This window comes from Capricornis sumatraensis, chromosome 8 (assembly GCF_032405125.1).
Source record: "Capricornis sumatraensis isolate serow.1 chromosome 8, serow.2, whole genome shotgun sequence".
Lineage (NCBI taxonomy): Eukaryota > Metazoa > Chordata > Mammalia > Artiodactyla > Bovidae > Capricornis > Capricornis sumatraensis.
The window spans coordinates 24,094,911-24,114,548 of NC_091076.1; the positions used below are offsets into that span (position 1 = coordinate 24,094,911).

Sequence of the window (19,638 nt, forward strand, 5' to 3'; positions counted from 1 at the left end):
GTGCTTGCTTTGGCAGCACATATACTAAAATTGTAATGATACAGAGAAGATTAGCATGGCCCCTGTGCAAGGATGACATGCAAATTCATGAAGCATTCCATATTCTTATAGAATACATTTTGTATAATGACTGTGTAACTGTTTTTGTTTAGCTTTTTTATATTTTTGTAAGAAGATAATTAGAGAAATAATTTTGGAAAATCTACTCTAGGACTTCCCCTGTGGTCCAGCAGCTAAGATTCTTTGCATCCAATGCAGGGGACCCCTGATCAGGGAAGTAGATCCCGCTTGCCACAACTAAGGGTTCCCTTGCTGCAACTAAGACCCGGTGCAGCCAAAATAGATAAATATTTTTAAAACAAAAATCTAGTCTAAAGATTTATATAATGTTGTCAAATATAAAGATAGTAAATGGAAAACCACAAAAAAAAAAGAAAAAGAATGTCACAGAGATGTGACAGTAGAGGGAATGTCTGGATAGAGTCAGAATGTCTTTCTTGAAATAGAAATAGCAGTAAGAGATAACATAGGAAAAGTAGACAGAGGACTCAGCTCATAACTTCAGCTTTAGGTAAATGTCAGGTTAAGAAGTTCCTGTTTTAGATAGAGTTAACAAGCAGGGGAGTAAGGAAATAAAAAAGGCATTAGTACTGCTTAGCTGTGCCATTTGAACACCCTATTTAAGTAAACATTTAAAATTTGTGAATTCTCCTTGGTTAGTGGAATTATAGATACTTAAACCTTTTGTCTACTCACTCCATTTAAGTGAACCTCCAAGAAGGAGGGAATATATAGCTGATATACATACATTCATATATATATGTTCATATAGCTGATTCACTTTGTTGTACAGTAGAAACTAATACAACATTGTAAAGCAATTATATTCCAACTAAAAAATAATAAAACCTACAAAAAAAAGGAAATAGTCTAATTTTAAATCTTATTTCTCATCCTAAAAGTAGAGAGACCGCAGAATGAAAAATGGTCTTAGACTTTAATGCAAAGTCACTCCAGCAGAGTTGAGGCTCAGAGAAGAAAAATGACTTGCTAAATTCTGAAGGTTAGTTAGTAGCACAGACTAGACCATGCTCTACATCATATCCTCTCAATGGAAATTTCAGGATCTACATCTCCAAATGGATGAGAAAAAGCGAAAGAACACACAAAATAGCAGTGGTTCACTTACCTACAGCTTCCCATTTAAGATATGCCAATAGCAAATATAGATTTATAAATATGGGTCAAAATGTTTGAGTGTAAAGATTCTGCTGAGCCCTTGAGAGGCCTTTGGGGAATGGAACTTGGCTAATTTTAGTGCAGAGGGATTATTGGCAGAACAGGAGGCAAATTTCAGGTATGGCGCAGGCAAACCTGCCCGGTGCTCTCCAAAGTCAAATGTCACTGGAGACCACACCAAGAACCAGAGCATGGAAGGGCAATGGCTTGAGTAAACCATCCCTGTAGGATAAATGAACTGCTTTCCCTCTGGCTTTAAAGATTTTTCCACATCACCATATCATGGCACCATAATTCAAAAATTAAATTTGCAATTATTTGTCTCCAGTTATCTGTTTTCCTATCTTTCTCCTACCCTATTTTATAATGTTTCTCAATTACCATACAGGTCAAAGATTTAAATGCATAAAATAAATCAATGTGAGTGTTCACTGAGAAAGTAAGAGTTCAGCCAACTACCACAAACCTGCTGCTCCTCAATCTGAATTTATTGTTCCCAACCAATTGCTTTTTGTATCATTGTCCTTGCTAAAGATTTTTAAGGTCATCTGTGTATTGGACAATATTTTATGCATATCAATAAGCCAAAGTATATAGTGCATAAAATTCTCAAATTTGTAGATGTTTTAGAACTCTCAGATATGAAAATTTTACTGAAAGCTTTTTATATGTTTATTTTCAAAAAATTTATTCCAATTGATATATGTATGCATACTCTCAGATATGAAAATTTTACTGAATGTTTGTTATATATATATATTATATATTTATTGTTTATATTTATTTATTTTAAGAAAATTTATTCCAATTGATGTATGTGAGATGTTCAATCTCACCATATTTTTGCCAACAATAATTATCAATCTTTACATCATTTTCATTTTGAAATGAAATTGAATATTCTAGAAGTCTGATTTTAACATGCACTTTTAAAATTATTGAAGGTAATTATTTTTTGCCTTAAAAATTCTTCCATGACATTCATATTGATAGTGGTGTTTGTTTATTGTTTTCACAGATGTTCCATGCATTATCATTTTTGCAGTTTTGTTTCTTATTTGTGAACTATTTATTAAGAATAGAAATTCTACCCTTTACACTGTTGGTGGGAATGTAAACTGGTACAGCCACTATGGAGAACAATATGAAGGTTCCCTAAAATCACTAAAAATAGAGTTACAATATGACCCAGCAGTCCCACTCCTGGACATATATTCAGAGAAGATCATGCTTCAAAAAGATACATGCAACTCAATATTTATAGTGGCACTATTTACAGTATCCAAGACATGAAAGTAACCTAAATGTCCATTGACAGATGAATGGAGAAAGAAGTAGTGGTACACAAATATGATGGAATATTACTCAGCCATAAAAAAATGAAATAATGCCATTTGCAGCAACATGAATGGACCCAGAGATTATAATTCAAAGTGAAATAGTCAGATACAGAAAGATAAGTATCATATAATATGACTTATATCTTGAATCTAAAAAATATGATACATGTGAACTTATTTACAAAATAGACATAGAAAACAGCTTATGGTTACCAAAGGAGAGGGAGGGAAAAATTAAAAGTTTGAGATTAACAGATACCTACTACTACATATGACTTCCCTGGTGGCTCAGATTGTAAAGCGTCTGCCCACAATGCAGGAGACCCAGGTTTGATCCCTGGGTTGGGAAGATCCTCTGGAGAAGGAAATGGCAACCCACTCCAGTATTCTTGCCTGGGATATCCCATGAATAGAGGAGCGTGATAGGCTACAGTCAACGGGGTAGCAAAGAGTCAGACACGACTGAGCGACTTCACTTCACTGCCTACTATATATGAACAAGGAACTACTGTATAGCACAGGGAACTATATTCAATATTATGAAATAACTTATAATTGAAAAGAATCTGAAAAAATATATATTTGTATACACATAATAACTAAATAACTACAGTACACTTGAACCTAATACAACACTGTAAATACACTATATTTCAATGAAAGAATTTTATTTTTTATCTTATTTTTTATTTTTTATTAATTTTTTCTAATTTTTATTTTTACTTTATTTTACTTTACAATACTGTACTGGTTACATGAGTTCCCAATCCTGATCCCCCCTCCCACCTCCCACCCCATATCATCTCTCTGGGTCATTCCCGTGCACCAGCCCCAAGCATCCTGTATCCTGTATCAAACATAAACAGGCGATTCGTTTCTTACATGATAGTATACATGTTTCAATGCCATTCTCCCAAATCATCCCACCGCCTCCCTCTCCCTCAGAGTCCAAAAGTCCGTTCTATACATCTGTGTCTCTTTTGCTGTCTCTCATACAGGGTTATCATTACCATCTTTCTAAATTCCATATATATGTGTTAGTATATTGTATTGGTGTTTTTCTTTCTGGCTTACTTCACTCTGTATAATCAGCTCCAGTTTCATCCACCTCATTAGAACTGATTCAAATGGATTCTTTTTAATGGCTGAGTAATACTCCATTGTGTATATGTACCACAGCTTCCTTTATCATTCATCTGCTGATGGACATCTAGGTTGCTTCCATGTCCTGGCTATTATAAACAGTGCTGCGATGAACATTGGGGTTCACGTGTCTCTTTCAATTCTGGTTTCCTCAGTGTGTATGCCCAGCAGTGGGATTGCTGGGTCACACGGCAGTTCTATTGGCAATTTTTTAAGGAATCTCCACACTGTTCTCCATAGTGGCTGTACTAGTTTGCATTCTCACCAACAGTGTAAGAGGGTTCCCTTTTCTCCACACCCTCTCCAGCATTTATTGCTTGTAGACTTTTGGAACACAGCCATTCTGACTAATGTGAAATGGTACCTCATTGTGGTTTTGATTTGCATTTCTCTAATAATGAGTGATGTTAAGCATATTTTCTTGTGTTTCTTAGCCATCCGCATGTCTTCTTTGGAGAAATGTCTATTTAGTTCTTTAGCCCATTTTTTGATTGGGTTGTTTATTTTTTTGGAATTGAGCTGCAGGAGTTGCTTGTATATTTTTGAGATTAGTTGTTTGTCAGTTGCTTCATTTGCTATTATTTTCTCCCATTCAGAAGGCTGTCTTTTCACCTTGCTTATAGTTTCCTTTGTTGTGCAGAAGCTTTTAATTTTAATTAGATCTCATTTGTTTATTTTTGCTTTTATTTCCAGTATTCTGGGAGGTGGATCATAGAGGATCCTGCTGTGATGTATGTCGGAGAGTGTTTTGCCTATGTTCTCCTCTAGGAGTTTTATAGTTTCTGGTCTTACATTTAGATCTTTAATCCATTTTGAGTTTATTTTTGTGTGCGGTGTTAGAAAGTGATCTAGTTTCATTCTTTTACAAGTGGTTGACCAGTTTTTCCAGCACCACTTGTTAAAGAGATTGTCTTTACTCCATTGAATATTCTTGCCTCCTTTGTCAAAGATAAGGTGTCCATAGGTGCATGGATTTATCTCTGGGCTTTCTATTTTGTTCCATTGATCCATATTTCTGTCTTTGTGCCAGTTCCATACTGTCTTGATGACTGTGGCTTTGTAGTAGGGCCTGAAGTCAGGCAGGTTGATTCCTCCAGTTCCATTCTTCTTTCTCAAGATTGCTTTGGCTATTCGAGGTTTTTTGTATTTCCATACAAATTGTGAAATTATTTGTTCTAGCTCTGTGAAAAAATACCGCTGGTAGCTTGATAGGGATTGCACTGAATCTGTAGATTGCTTTGGGTAGTATACTCATTTTCACTATATTGATTCTTCTGATCCATGAACATGGTATATTTCTCCATCTATTAGTGTCTTCTTTGATTTCTTTCACCAGTGTTTTATAGTTTTCTCTCTATAGGTCTTTAGTTTCTTTAGGTAGATATATTCTTAAGTATTTTATTCTTTTCGTTGCAATGGTGAATAGAATTGTTTCCTTAATCTCTTTTTCTACTTTCTCATTATTAGTGTATAGGAATGCAAAGGATTTCTGTATGTTGATTTTATATCCTGCAACTTTACTATATTCATTGATTAGCTCTAGTAATTTTCTGGTGGAGTCTTTAGGGTTTTCTATGTAGAGGATCATGTCATCTGCAAACAGTGAAAGTTTTACTTCTTCTTTTCCAATTTGAATTCCTTTTATTTCTTTTTCTGCTCTGATTGCTGTGGCCAAAACTTCCAGAACTATTTTGAATAATGAAAGTGGGCACCCTTGTCTTGTTCCTGACTTTAGGGGAAATGCTTTCAATTTTTCACCATTGAGGATAATGTTTGCTGTGGGTTTGTCATATATAGCTTTTATTATGTTGAGGTATGTTCCTTCTCTTCCTGCTTTCTGGAGAGTTTTTATCATAAATGGATGTTGAGTTTTGTCAAAGGCCTTCTCTGCATCTATTGAGATAATCATATGGCTTTTATTTTTCAATTTGTTAATGTGGTGAATTACATTGATTGATTTCCAGATATTGAAGAATCCTTGCATCCCTGGGATAAAGCCCACTTGGTCATGGTGTATGATCTTTTTAATGTGTTGTTGGATTCTGATTGCTAGAATTTCGTTGAGGATTTTTGCATCTATGTTCATCAGTGATATTGGCCTGTAGTTTTCTTTTTTGTGGCATCTTTGTCAGGTGTTGGTGTTAGGGTGATGGTGGCCTCATAGAATGAGTTTGGAAGTTTACCTTCCTCTGCAATTTTCTGGAAGAGTTTCAGTAGGATAGGTGTTAGGTCTTCTCAAAATTTTTGGTAGAATTCAGCTGTGAAGCCGTCTGGGCCTGGGTTTTTGTTTGCTGGAAGATTTCTGATTACAGTTTCAATTTCCATGCTTGTGATGGGTCTGTTAAGATTTTCTATTTCTTCTTGGTTCAGTTTTGGAAAGTTGTACTTTTCTGAGAATTTGTGCATTTCTTCCACGTTGTCCATTTTATTGGCATATAATTGCTGATAGTAGTCTCTTATGATCCTTTGTATTTCTGTGTTTTCTGTTGTGATCTCTCCATTTTCATTTCTAATTTTATTGATTTGATTTTTCTCTCTTTGTTTCTTGATGAGTCTGACTAACTGTTTGTCAATTTTATTTATCCTTTCAAAAAACCAGCTTTGGCTTTGATGATTTTTGCTATGGTCTCTTTTGTTTCTTTTGCATTTATTTCTGCCCTAATTTTTAAGATTTCTTTCCTTCTACTATCTCTGGGGTTCTCCAATTCTTCCTTTTCTAGTTGCTTTAGTTGTAGAGTTAGGTTATTTATTTGACTTTTTTCTTGTTTCTTGAGGTATGCCTGTATTGCTATGAACTTTCCTCTTAGCACTGCTTTTATAGTGTCCCACAGGTTTTGGGTTGTGTGTTCATTTTCATTCATTTCTATGCATATTTTGATTTCTTTTTTGATTTCTTCTGTGATTTGTTGGTTGTTCAGCAGTGTGTTATTCAGCCTCCATATGTTGGAATTTTTAATAGTTTTTCTCCTGTAATTGAGATCTAATCTTAATGCATTATGGTCAGAAAAGATGCTTGGAAAGATTTCAATTTTTTTGAATTTATCAAGGTTAGATTTATGGCCCAGGATGTGATCTATCCTGGAGAAGGTTCTGTGAGCACCTGAGAAAAAGGTGAAATTCATTGTTTTGGGGTGAAATGTCCTATAGATATCAATTAGGTCTAACTGCTCTATTGTATCATTTAAAGCTTGCATTTCTTTGTTAATTTTCTGTTTAGTTGATCTGTCCATAGGTGTGAGTGGGGTATTAAAGTCTCCCACTATTATTGTGTTATTGTTAATTTCCCCTTTCATACTTGTTAGCATTTGCCTTACATATTGCGGTGCTCCTATGTTCGGTGCATATATATTTATAATTGTTATATCTTCTTCTTGGATTGAAACTTTGATCATTATGTAGTGGCCTTCTTTGTCTCTTTTCACAGCCTTTGTTTTAAAGTCTATTTTATTGGATATGAGTATTGCTACTCCTGCTTTCTTTAGGTCTCTATTTGCATGGAATATCTTTTTCCAGCCCTTCACTTTCAGTCTGTATGTGTCCCTTGTTTTGAGGTGGGTCTCTTGTAGGCAGCATATATAGGGATCTTTTTGTATCCATTCAGCCGTCTTTGCCTTTTGGTTGGGACATTCAACCCAGTTATGTTTAAGGTAATTATTGATAAGTATGATCCCGTTGCCATTTGCTTTATTGTTTTGGGTTCGGGTTTATACACCTTTTTTGTGTTTCCTGTCTAGACAGTACCCTTTAGCATTTGTTGGAGAGCTGGTTTGGTGGTGCTGAATTCTCTCAGCTTTTGCTTGTCTGTAAAGCTTTTGATTTCTCTTTCATATTTGAATGAGATCCTTGCTGGGTACAGTAATCTGGGCTGTAGGTTATTTTCTTTCATCACTTTAAGTATGTCTTGCCATTCCCTCCTGGTCTGAAGAGTTTCTATTGAAAGATCTGCAGTTATCCTTAGGGGAATCCCCTTGTGTGTTATTTGTTGTTTTTCCCTTGCTGCTTTTAATATTTGTTCTTTGTGTTTGATCTTTGTTAATTTGATTAATATGTGTCTTGGGGTGTTTCACTTTGGGTTTATCCTATTTGGAGCTCTCTGGGTCCCATGGACTTGGGTGATTATTTCCTTCCCCATTTTAGGGAAGTTTTCAACTATTATCTCCTCAAGGATTTTCTCATGGTCTTTCTTTTTGTCTTCTTCTTCTGGGACTCCTATAATTTGAATGTTGGATCATTTCATATTGTCCTGGAGTCTGAGATTGTCCTCATTTCTTTTAATTCTTTTTTCTTTTTTCCTCTCTGATTCATTTATTTCTACCATTCTATCTTCTATTTCACTAATCCTATCTTCTGCCTCTGTTATTCTACTATTTGTTGCCTCCAGAGTGTTTTTGATCTCATTTATTGCATTATTCATTATATATTGACCCTTTTTTATTTCTTCTGGGTCCTTGTTAAACCTTTCTTGCATCTTCTCAATCCTTGTCTCTAGGCTATTTATCTGTGATTCCATTTTTATTTCAAGATTTTGGATCATTTTCACTATCAATATTCGGAATTCTTTCTCATTTAGATTCCCTATCTCTTCCTCTTTGGTTTGGTTTGGTGGGCATTTCTCCTATTCCTTTACCTGCTGGGTATTCCTCTGTCTCTTCATCTTGTTTATATTGCTGCGTTTGGGGTGGCCTTTCTGTATTCTGGGAATTTGTGGAGTTCTCTTTATTATGGAGTTTCCTAAGTGTGGGTGGCGTTGTATCAGTGGCTTGTCAAGGTTTCTTGATTAAGGGAGCTTGTGTCAGTGTTCTGGTGGGTAGAGCTGGATTTCTTCTCTCTGGAGTGCAATGAAGTGTCCAGTAATGAGTTATGAGATGTGAATGGTTTTGGAGTAACTTTGAGCTGCCTGTATATTGGAGCTCAGGGGTGTGTTCCTGTGTTGCTGGAGAATTTGCATGGTATGTCTTGCTCTGTAACTTGTTGGCCTTTGGGTGGTGCTTGGTTTCAGTGTAGGTATGGAGGCATTTGATGAGCTCCTATCGATTAATATTCCCTGGAGTCAGGAGTTCTCTGATGTTCTCAGGATTTGGACTTAAGCCTCCTGCTTCTGGTTTTCAGTTTTATTTTTACAGTAGCCTCAAGACTTCTCCATCTATACAGCACTGATGATAAAACATCTAGGTTAAAGATGAAAAGTTTCTCCACATTGAGGGACACCCAGAGAGGTTCACTGAGTTACATGGAGAAGAGAAGAGGGAGGGGGGAGTTAGAGGTGACTGGAATGAGATGAGGTGGGATCAAAAGAGGAGAGAGCAAGCTAGCCAGTAATCACTTCCTTATGTGTGCTCCACAGTCTAGACCGCTCAGAGATGTTCACGGAGTTATACAGGGAAGAGGAGAGGGAGGAAGTAGACAGAGGTGGCCAGGAGGATAAAAGAGGGAAATGAAAAGGAGAGAGACAGATCCAGCCAGTAACCAATTCCCTAAGTGTTCTCCACCGTCTGGAACACACAGAGATTCACAGAGTTGTGTAGAGAAGAGAAGGGGGAGGGAAGAGACAGAGGCCACCTGGTGGAGAAAAAGGAGAGTCCAAAGGAGGAGAGAGTGGTCAAGCCAGTAATCTCGCTCTCAGGTAAAATTGGGTACTGAAGATTGGGTTTTTAAATGTACAAAATTGACAACAACTACCAAAAAGCAAAGATTAAAAACCTAGAGTAGAGGTTGGATTTTCAAAAAATACAATATTACAGAAAAGAAGAAGAAGAAGAAAAAAAACACAAGAATTATTTAAAAAAAAAAAACACAAAAATATATATACAGCGTTTGCTTTAAAAATAGGGTCTTTTTTTTGAAAAGTAATAGTAGATTATAAAAATAAAAATTAAAGGAGAAATAGAGGACTTTAAAATAAATTTGTTAAAAAAAAAGAAAAGAAGAAAAAGCAATCACACAACAACATCAACAACAACAAAAAAGGAATGATCGTAAAAATAGTAAAGATATATCTGGGACTTTCTCTGGTGGTGTGGGCAGGCTCACTTGTTCAGTCGCGCTCTGGGGAGGGAGGGATGCTGCAAACAAATAACACTGGTGTGTGCTTGCAGTGTCTCAGCCATGCTGGGCTTGCCCCTGCTCATGACGCACACCACTCAGGCTCTATGTTGCTCCACCGGGAACCGTCTGAGACCGGCCCTAGGCTGCATGCACCTCCCCGGTCTAAGCCACTCAGGCTCGGCACTCAGGTAGCCCTCAGAGGCATTCGGCTGGGCCTGCGTTTTGTGCCCTTCCCAGGTCTGAGTAGCTCAGGTGTTTGGCGAGCGCAGTCACTGCGACTTATCACCTTTCCCATCCCTGCTGCTCAGTTTTCTGGGTGTACCACTGGCATCCCTTCTCAGGCGGATGATGACTGTCCAGAACCCCAAGAAGTGTTAGTTAGCAAAGAAGCCTGCTTGCAGTTTGGTAGGTAATTCTCTTGGGCTGCAATTGCCCCCATCCAACCCTTACAGCTCTGGCTGCCTGTCACCGGAGGGGGATGGTCTGCAGCCAGCTATTTCTGTTCTGTCCTTTGTTCTGTGCACAGTCCTGGCGGTGCCTTATGTTAGAGTTTTTTGCGTGATAGCTATCCCACAGTCTGGTTTGCTAGCCCAAGTTAGTTCCCTCTGGTTATGCTCGGGGCGTTCCGGCCCAATTCTTAAAAGGCACTGCAGCCCGTGCCTCCCTGCCCAGCCCCCACTTGCTAGTGGCGGATGCAGGTGTCTGCACTGCTTCTCCACTGGGGGAGTTACTGTTGGGCTCATAATCTGTTGGTTTTAATTATTTATATATTTTTCCTCCCTGTTATGTTGCCCTCTGTGCTTCCAAGGCTCACCACAGACTCGGCAGCGAGGGTGTTTCCTGGTGTTTGGAAACTTCTCTCTTCTTAAGACTCCCTTCCCAAGATGGAGCTCCCTCCCTACCTCCTTTGTCTCTTTTTTTGTCTTTTATATTTTTTCCTACCTGTTTTTGAAGACAATGTTCTGCTTTTCTGGGTGCCTGATGTCCTCTGCCAGCATTCAGAAGTTGTTTTGTGGAATTTACTCAGCGTTGAAATGTTCTTTTGATGAATTTGTGAGGGAGAAAGTGGTCTCCCCATCCTATTCCTCTGCCATCTTAGGACCTCCCCCCTGAAAGAATTTTAAGAAAAAAAAATTAGCTTCAAATATCTTGGAGTAGGAACAAATTTATGTAATATTTGAATTATTCTTATACCTTTTAAATTTGGGAGAATGGCATTGAAACATGTATATTATCATATGTGAAATGTATCACCAGTCCAGGTTCAACGCATGATACAGGATGCTCAGGGCTGGTGCACTGGGACGACCCAGAGGGATGGTATGGGGAGGGAGGAGGGAGGGGGGTTCAGGATGGGGAACACGTGTATACCTGTGGCGGTTTCATGTTGCTGTATGGCAAAACCAACACAATATTGTAAAGTAATTAGCCTCCAATTAAAATAAATTTTAAAAATAATTTTTAAAAAAAAGAAATTAAAATTTTATCCATGTCTTTAAAAAATATGACTGAAAACCTATCACTACAGTTTAAAATACTTATGAGAGTATTACATTCTTTTCCTCATACATTCTATTTCTTCATTATGTACCCTAAGTATATTTCTGATTTGGGGCTACACTAATTAACAATGAACCTGAAATGTGATATTACACGGCTAGGTTTCCTTATGTAAAAAGAATATGATAGGATATATTCTTACAAATATACCAGCCACCAAACCCCAGAGATCAGAATCCCTTGGGGGATGCTTGCTTTTTATATCTCTAGGCATAAAATAATTGAACTGAGAACAGAAGTCACATTCACTTAAACCTGCTTCTTCTTCGTGCCAAGATGAAAAGATACAACTGACTCATCTTTATTCTTAAAGTGATGAGAACAAGGAGGAAGGTGAGTTTCACAATTACAATGCTCATGTTGTATAGGTATTAAAATAAACAGGTTTTAAATTAACTCCTGGTTTTCCCACAAGCTGAAGGTTCAGGCCACCAAGACACAGGAAGGAAGAGAAGAGGCTGTGGACACCTATCTCAGACTCAGACTCCTTATCTGACTAGCCTAGGGTCTAATGTGTGAATTAACCTCTGAAGTCATCAGCCTCTAAAGTAGGATTTACAATACTAGAAATATTTTTACACACAATGGACAATGCAAAAAAATGTCTTATTTAATTTGCATGGCCATCTTTATAAGTATTTATTATTTTTTATAGATTAAAACATGAAACTCAGAGATTCTCTGCTGAGTCAAACGTTACACTGTGTTAGAGGTAGTATTGAAACAAAATATATTTGACTCATGATTTATTGTTCTTTCTGCCACTCTGTGTTAATGGTTTCCTTCTTTAAAGGGAGACAATTTTTAAAAATCAAATCAAATTTTTTTAAATTATATTCTAGACCTGAGCTGTTCAATGCTATAGCCACTAGCTGCATGTGGCCACTGAGCATTTGAAATGTAGTGTGATTTGAGGTGTATTGTTAAGTCAATCGGTGTTAGTCACTCATGGACTTTGCGACCCCATGGACTATAGCCTACCAGGCTCCTCTGTCCAGGCAAGAATGCTGGAGTGAGTTGCCATTCCCATCTCCAGGGGATCTTGCCAACTCAGAAATCAAACCCAGGTCTGCTGCATTGCAGGTAGATTCCTTAGCATCTGAGTCACATTATAAATTTCAAAGATTTATACAAAAAATATTAAATACCTCATAAGAATTTTTATATCATTGCATTAAATGTAATTTTCTGTATATATTAAATTAAATATAGTAGTAAATTGACTTTAGCTATTTGCTTTTGCTTTGTTAAAAAAAAGGGGGGCTTCTAGGACATTATATTAAGAAGTCACCCTTGTGACTGCATTATCTTTCTATCAAACAATGCTGATCTAGACTTTACTACCTTTGAAAAAATACTATCAATTGTCATAGTTTTAATAGCACAGTATGGTACATGGAAATGTTTATAAACTTACCTTCTGATTTGCTAAACTGAAAAAAAAAAATTGCTAAATTGCTTTGAATCCAAAATTTACATAAGACCTGAATGAGCTGAGTCAGTGTAGATCATTTCAAGGGGGGGTCAAACATACAACATAAAAAACTTCAACCCAGGCCTAGTAGAATTTACTGCTTCAGTTCAGTTCAGCCGCTCAGTCATGTCCGACTTTTTGCGACCCCAAGAATCGCAGCACGCCAGGCCTCCCCGTCCGTCACCAACTCCCAGAGTTCACTCAGACTCACGTCCATCAAGTCAGTGATGCCATCCAGCCATCTCATCCTTTGTCGTCCCCTTCTCCTCCTCTCCCCAATCCCTCCCAGCATCAGAGTCTTTTCCAATAAGTCAACTCTTCACATGAGTAGTAATGGTTAAATAAAGTCAATGCCGGTTATCATTATTCATTTTTATGTAGATTAAGATGTAATCTGTATAAAAATTCTTCCTACAAACAAAACATCCCAATTCTATGAGTTGTAATAAGCCATTGGAATGCTTATTACACTGCCATGGAATCTCTGAGACTATGTAAAGGTGAAAAAACACTGAAATGTAAAATGGTGCAGCTCTATCCTCCATCCAAAAGGCCCTTCTTGAGAGGACGTTTTCAAGAATGTGCTTTAAATGATCCTATAACGCTTTCTGGCACAGAAAAGAAGCAGAGAGAGGTTCGGAGGAGAAAATATGAACAAAGTGAAATGGTTCCAGCTCTAGGAGACAGGAACCTAGAATAGCACCCCTCCAACTTTAATGTGCTCACACATCACGTGGGGATCTTGCTAAAATGCAGATCCTGACTCAGTTGGTTTGGCTTAGGACCTGAGACCATGCAACAGATCCCCAGTGGTATTAGTGATGTTCCATGTTGAGTAATAAGGATCCACAGCACAGAAATGTTTGGGAAGAACAGAGCAAGGAACACGGGCAGAATGGCAAGCATTTCACTGTGATCGAGAGCTCAGTAAAAATCAGAGGGCATGTGGGAGAATTAGACACATGAGGAGAGTGGTTAGTGAGTTTGTGACACTCAGGGCATTCTGAAGGCATGCTTGAAAAGACCTTATAGGCAAAAAGCTGAGCACTGGGTCTTCTTGAACATTCCTTTTCTATTTCTGTTAGGCTACACCTGTGTGTTAGTTGGCAAGAACTGAAGGGAAAGGAGGACTCACGGGTGTTTTAGCATCAGACTCAGGGCAACTGGACAATCTCTCTTCTGCACACGGTTCACCTGTCTCCATCCCTCAGGACAGGAAAAGAAGAGCAGATGCAAAAGTCACGTGTTCTATAAAATCTGGCCACCTTGCTCAGAGGACAGCTGTTCAGTGTTAGGAAGCTCCTTTGTTTTAAACAGATTTGGGGATGCATGTGACCAAAGGAAGTGTGCTCTGTCCTAATATGGCAGGAATGGATGGAGGTAAGAGACATAAGAGTTTCTTTAAGAGCCAGGGAGAAAAGCAGATCTGTGCCTGGCAGGTTGAGAAGATGATAGACCAGATGTCTGAGCATTGCACTGTATAACCTCTAGGTGGATAGAAGACTGCAGACTGTGAGCAGCCCAACACCAAAAGGAAACTGGTCTGATTTTTCAGAGATAAGGACTTTGTTGACCCCAGGACAGGCATCTCCAAGTCGAGTGCCCTCTTTGCCTCTTTCTGGGGGAAGTGCGAGTGAAAGACAGGAAGCAAACTGAAATCCGCAAGTGGCAGCACTAGCAGTGGTGTGTTGTCTTATTCAGTAACCTTGGTGATACAGGTAGGCTTAGCTCAGAGGGTTGACAGAGGTTCACAAGGCAGAAACATTTGCGAGAGTGCTGCCATTCCACCATCATCAAGCTTTACTGAAGTATTAGAAGAATATGCTTTCTACCTGGAAATCGGCTTGTGATTAGATTACCATAGAATAGCAGAAATGAAAATACAGTTTCCTGAAACATGTTCTGAGCCACACTGGAGCTACAATATGATTGTTTTAAAGTGGAAAGGGGTTCTATCGTCAATTTAGTTTGGAAAAAATTGCTTGTTGTAGAGCTATCCCGGAGAATCTGAAGTAGTCTTAGTTACAAAACGTATTTAACTTTATGTAATTCTGCATGTCTGAAACCATTATGATTCTAACACACTTATTTCATGTACACCCTGGGATTAATACTCCTAAACATCCTTGAAAACCTTGATGTGGACATTATAATTAGTTTTAACAATAAATACCTTCTCTATAAGAAATCCTGGAGGGAGTTTCAGCCCTAGGCAACTATGTTATTAGCAGAAGTGTTTTCTAAGCACATAGCTCTTCTTTATGTGCCTTTTCAACTGATGTGCTTTAGAAAAACTCTCCAATGTTCTTTAGCATTAGACTTATTTTTAATGCTGAAGTTAAGGGTTCTATACTTTGCTAAAAGAATTTGAGACAGTAAGGAGGATGTGAAAATTTATGTATGGTTCCTAAAATCTATAGGGGCTTCCTCAGTGATTCAGCAGGTATAGAACCCGCCTGCAATGCAGAAGACGCAGGTTTGATCCTTGGGTCAGGAACATCCCCCGGAGGAGAGCATGGCAACCCACTCCAGTATTCTTTTTGGCAAAATCATATAGACAGAGGAGCATGGGAGGCTACGGTTCATGGGATCGCAGAGAGTCAGACACAACTGAAGCTCCTGAGCACACAAAATCTACAGGGAGAGGATGCTTACTCTGTTTTATCTGAGACCTGACTTTTGATGGGTCGCTACCCATCAGTGGAAGCACAGGCTTAGTGCCAAAGGGTAAGAAAACTGAGGTTCAGTGTTTTCACAGAGAGAATATCTGGATTGTGAAGAACTGGAGAGGGACTGGGACTGCTGGTCTAATTTGACTCTTATCACCTCTTTAATTTGACTCTTCTCCTTATCTCCACAGAGTTCTCAGGGGAGAATGGGTGTAGGAAATCAATCCACAGTGACTGAGTTTCTTTTTGCAGGATTAACTGACCAACTAGAGCTTCAGCTGCCTCTCTTCTGCCTCTTCTTAGGGATTTATGTAGTCACAGCAATGGGAAACCTCGGCATGATCTCGATAATCAGGTTGAGTTCTCAACTCCACAAGCCCATGTACTATTTCCTTAGTAGTTTGTCTTTTATAGATTTCTGCTATTCTTCTGTCATTACCCCCAAAATGCTGGCAGGGTTTTTAGGCAGAGATAAAGCTATATCCTATTCTGGATGTATGACCCAGCTGTTTTTCTTCTGTATTTTCATCATTTCTGAGTGCTACATGCTGGCAGCAATGGCCTATGACCGCTATGTCGCCATTTGCAGCCCCCTGTTCTACAGTGTCATCATGTCCCCCAGGGTCTGTTCTCTGCTGGTGGCTGCTGTCTTCTCAGTAGGTTTTACTGATGCTATGATTCATGGTGGCTTTATGTTAAGGTTGACTTTCTGTGAATCAAACATCATTAAACATTATTTCTGTGACATCGTTCCTCTCATTAAACTCTCCTGTTCCAGCACTTATATTGATGAGCTTTTGATTTTTGTCATTGGAGGATTTAACATGGTAGCCACCAGCATGACCATCATCACGTCATATGCTTTTATCCTCTCCAGCATCTTCCACATCCATTCTAAAGAAGGTCGGTCCAAAGCCTTCAGCACCTGCAGCTCCCACTTGACAGCAGTTCTTGTATTTTATGGATCTCTCATGTCCATGTATCTCAAACCTACTTCCAGCAGTTCACTCACCCAGGAGAAAGTGTCCTCAGTATTTTATACCAATGTGATTCCCATGTTGAATCCCCTGATATATAGTCTGAGGAACAAGGAAGTAAAAAACTCATTGATCAAACTCTTAAGAAGAAAAATATCTTCATAATGAAAATATTTTTAAAAAATTTATTGGGGTATAGTTGTTTTACCATATTGTGTTGATTTTGGCTGCACAAAGTGAACCAGCTGTATGTTTACATATATCCCCTCCCTCTTGGATCTCCCTCTCACTCCCCATCCCACCCACATTAAGATTTATTTATGTGTTCATAATCATACGTGCTTGCTTGTATTTATGTCCTGAGTCTTTAAAAATAATTTGAAAGGAAGTAAAGTGGTTTTTACAGTAGTCATGTATAGGTATGAGAGTTGGACCATAAAGAAGTTCAGTTCAGTTCAGTTCAGTCACTCAGTCATGTCCGACCCTTTGCAACCCCATGAACTGTAGCACACCAGGCCTCCCTGTCCATCACCAACTCCCGGAGTTTACTCAAACTCATGTCCATTGAGTTAGTGATGCCATTCAACCATCTCATCCTCTGTCATCCCCTTCTCCTCCCACCTTCAATCTTTCCCAGCATCAGGGTCTTTTCAAATGAGTCAGTTCTTCACATCAGGTAGCCAGAGTATCAGAGTTTCAGCTTCAACATCAGTCCTTCCAATGAATATTCAGGACTGATTTCCTTTAGGATGGACTGGTTGGATCTCCTTGCAGTCCAAGGGACTCTCAAGAGTCTTCTCTAACACCACAGTTCAAAAGCATCAATTCTTCAGCAGCTGGAGGGGCCGAGAGGAGATACCCCACATCCACAGTCAAAGAAACCCCAGTAAGATGGTAGGCACTGGAGCAGCTGTGAGGAGATACCCCACGTCCAAGGGCAAAGGAGAAGCCCCAGCAAGATGGTAGGAGGGGTGAATTCGAGTTTAGAATCAAGCCCCATTCCCGCCAGAGATGCTCAGAGGGCTCAAACAAACCTTGTGTGCACCAGGACCCAGGGACCCCATAGAGACTGAGACAGACTGTGTTTGAGCATCTCCTATGGAGATACAGGTCGGTGGTGGTCTGCTACAGGGACAGGGGCTCTGGGTGCAGCAAACTTGGGTATGACATAAGCTGTTTCGGAGGCGGTCACCATTAATCCCACTATACAGCTGCTAGAATTTACATAGAACTGGGAAATAGACTCTTGGAGGGCACAACAGAACCTTGTGCACCAGGACCCAGGAGAAAAGAGCAGTGACCCCACAGGATACTGTCCCGGACCATAAAGAAGGCTGAATGCCAAAGAATTGATGCTTCTGAACTGTGGTGTTGTAGAAGACTTTTGAGAAGAGTCCCTTGGACAGCAAGGAGATCAATCCTAAAAAAAATCAGTCCTGAATATTCATTGGAAGGACTGATGGTGAAGATGAAGCTCCAATCCTTTGGCCATCTGATGCAAAGAGCCAACTCATTGGAAAAGACCCTGATGCTGGGAAAGATTGAAGGCAGGAGGACAAGGGGATGACAGAGAATGAGATGGTTGGATGGCATCACCAATTCAATTGACATGAGACTGAGCAACCTTTGGGAGATTGTGAAGGACAGGGAAGTCTGGTGTGCTGCAGTTCATGGGGTTGAAAAGAGTCAGTCACAGCTTAGTGACTGAACAACAAAGATTGTATGTATATATATGGTATGTTATACATTCAGATTACTAAATATATTTACACACAAGACTAATAAAAGGTAAAATCAGTATAAGAGTAAGAAGTAGCAAATATTTTCAACTTAAAGTTTAATATCATTCCTGTGATTTAAACTCAATTCCTATCCTTTAGAAATTCAGTTCCTTGAATCTAAGCAGAAAGAAACAAAATCTTGAAATATTGTATAGTTATATCATAAACAAAAACACACTAAATTCTTTTAGTATGACAAACTCTTTCCTCTTATTTATTTTATTCAAAAGAGATTTTTTTAATAGAAATCTGCACAGGAAACATTGAACAGTATGGTACAAATCATTACAACAACTTTGTAATAAATGAGGAAGAACTTTAATTTTAATAACTGGCTTATAAAAGGCCAGTATTAAATTAAAATGCAATTTAATGAAGAAGACTGAGCAAAAGGCAAAACTAATACAGTCCCAGTATTTGGTCTCTGGTGATCAAAGGATAAAACTTAGAATCTAGATTAGGAGATTATACCTTTACAGACTTACCTAAACATCCTGCTTTTTCCTGTGTGACCAGTACATATGCAATATTTTACAAGTTTATTTGAGTTGTTTTTTTCTTTCTAGGCTGTAAACCAGATGCCTCTAATTTCTTCCTTAGAAAATATTTGAATTAAACATAATGAAAAAGTTTATGGTTTTCACTAATAAACTCTTATATAGTAAACCAAGATAATGCACTGTATGGGGGAAAACGTGTAGAATTTCTGTATCTTTTAAACTTGTTAAGGTGTGTTTTATGGTCCAGAATGTAGTCTATCTTGAAGAAAGTTCTATGTGAGCCTCAGAAGAATGTGTATTTTTCTGTCTGAGGTTGAAATAGTCTGTAGATGTAAATTACACCTGGTTGATTAGTGGTGCTATTGAGTTCAACTATATACTTTTTCTGGCTTGTTGGATTTCTTCATTTCTCATAGAGGGTTTTTTAATTCTTCAAATAAAATAGTGGACTCATCTATATCTCCTTGCAGTCCTATTGGTTTCTGCCTCACATATTTTGACACTCTGCTGTTGTAGATAGGCCCATACACAATAACAATTGTTATGTATTCTTTAGGTTTGACCCCTTTATCATTATGCAAATCTCCTCTTTATCTTGTCACTCTTGGTTGAAATATCCTGTATATTAGTTGAATCAAACTATTAATTGTATTATTCAAATCTTATTCATTGTTACTATTTGCTTGGTCTGCTTTTTATTGCTGAAGAAGCCATCTTATCTCTTAAGTATTATTAAACTTCCCTCTGCAAATATGAATTTGTCAATTTCTCCTACAAGCACTGTCAGCATTTGCTTTGTATATTCTGATGTCATAGTTTTGGTAGCTACAGATTTAGAATTCTTATATTTCAGAATATTCCAGTATAGCTCTTGTCATATAGTCTAGTTTAACATTAACATAGCTACACT

General features: G+C 38.3%; 1 protein-coding gene and 1 non-coding gene across 2 annotated transcripts; both read left to right on the forward strand.

Moving 5' to 3' along the window:
* LOC138084821 (U6 spliceosomal RNA) lies at positions 1 to 107 on the forward strand. Its single transcript, XR_011145230.1, has one exon. It is a non-coding gene; the product is annotated as a U6 spliceosomal RNA (small nuclear RNA).
* A 15,569-nt stretch (positions 108 to 15,676) lies between these two features.
* On the forward strand, positions 15,677 to 16,612 carry OR8D4 (olfactory receptor family 8 subfamily D member 4). The gene has a single exon (XM_068978259.1). It carries the CDS (start codon positions 15,677 to 15,679, stop codon positions 16,610 to 16,612), a length of 936 nt encoding a protein of 311 aa, XP_068834360.1.
* The last annotated feature ends 3,026 nt before the right edge of the window (positions 16,613 to 19,638 follow it).

What these genes read in the sequence shown, in the direction of transcription:
- OR8D4 (XM_068978259.1), top strand. Translation starts at nt 15,677, where the DNA reads ATGGGTGTAGGAAATCAATCCACAGTGACTGAGTTTCTTTTTGCAGGA.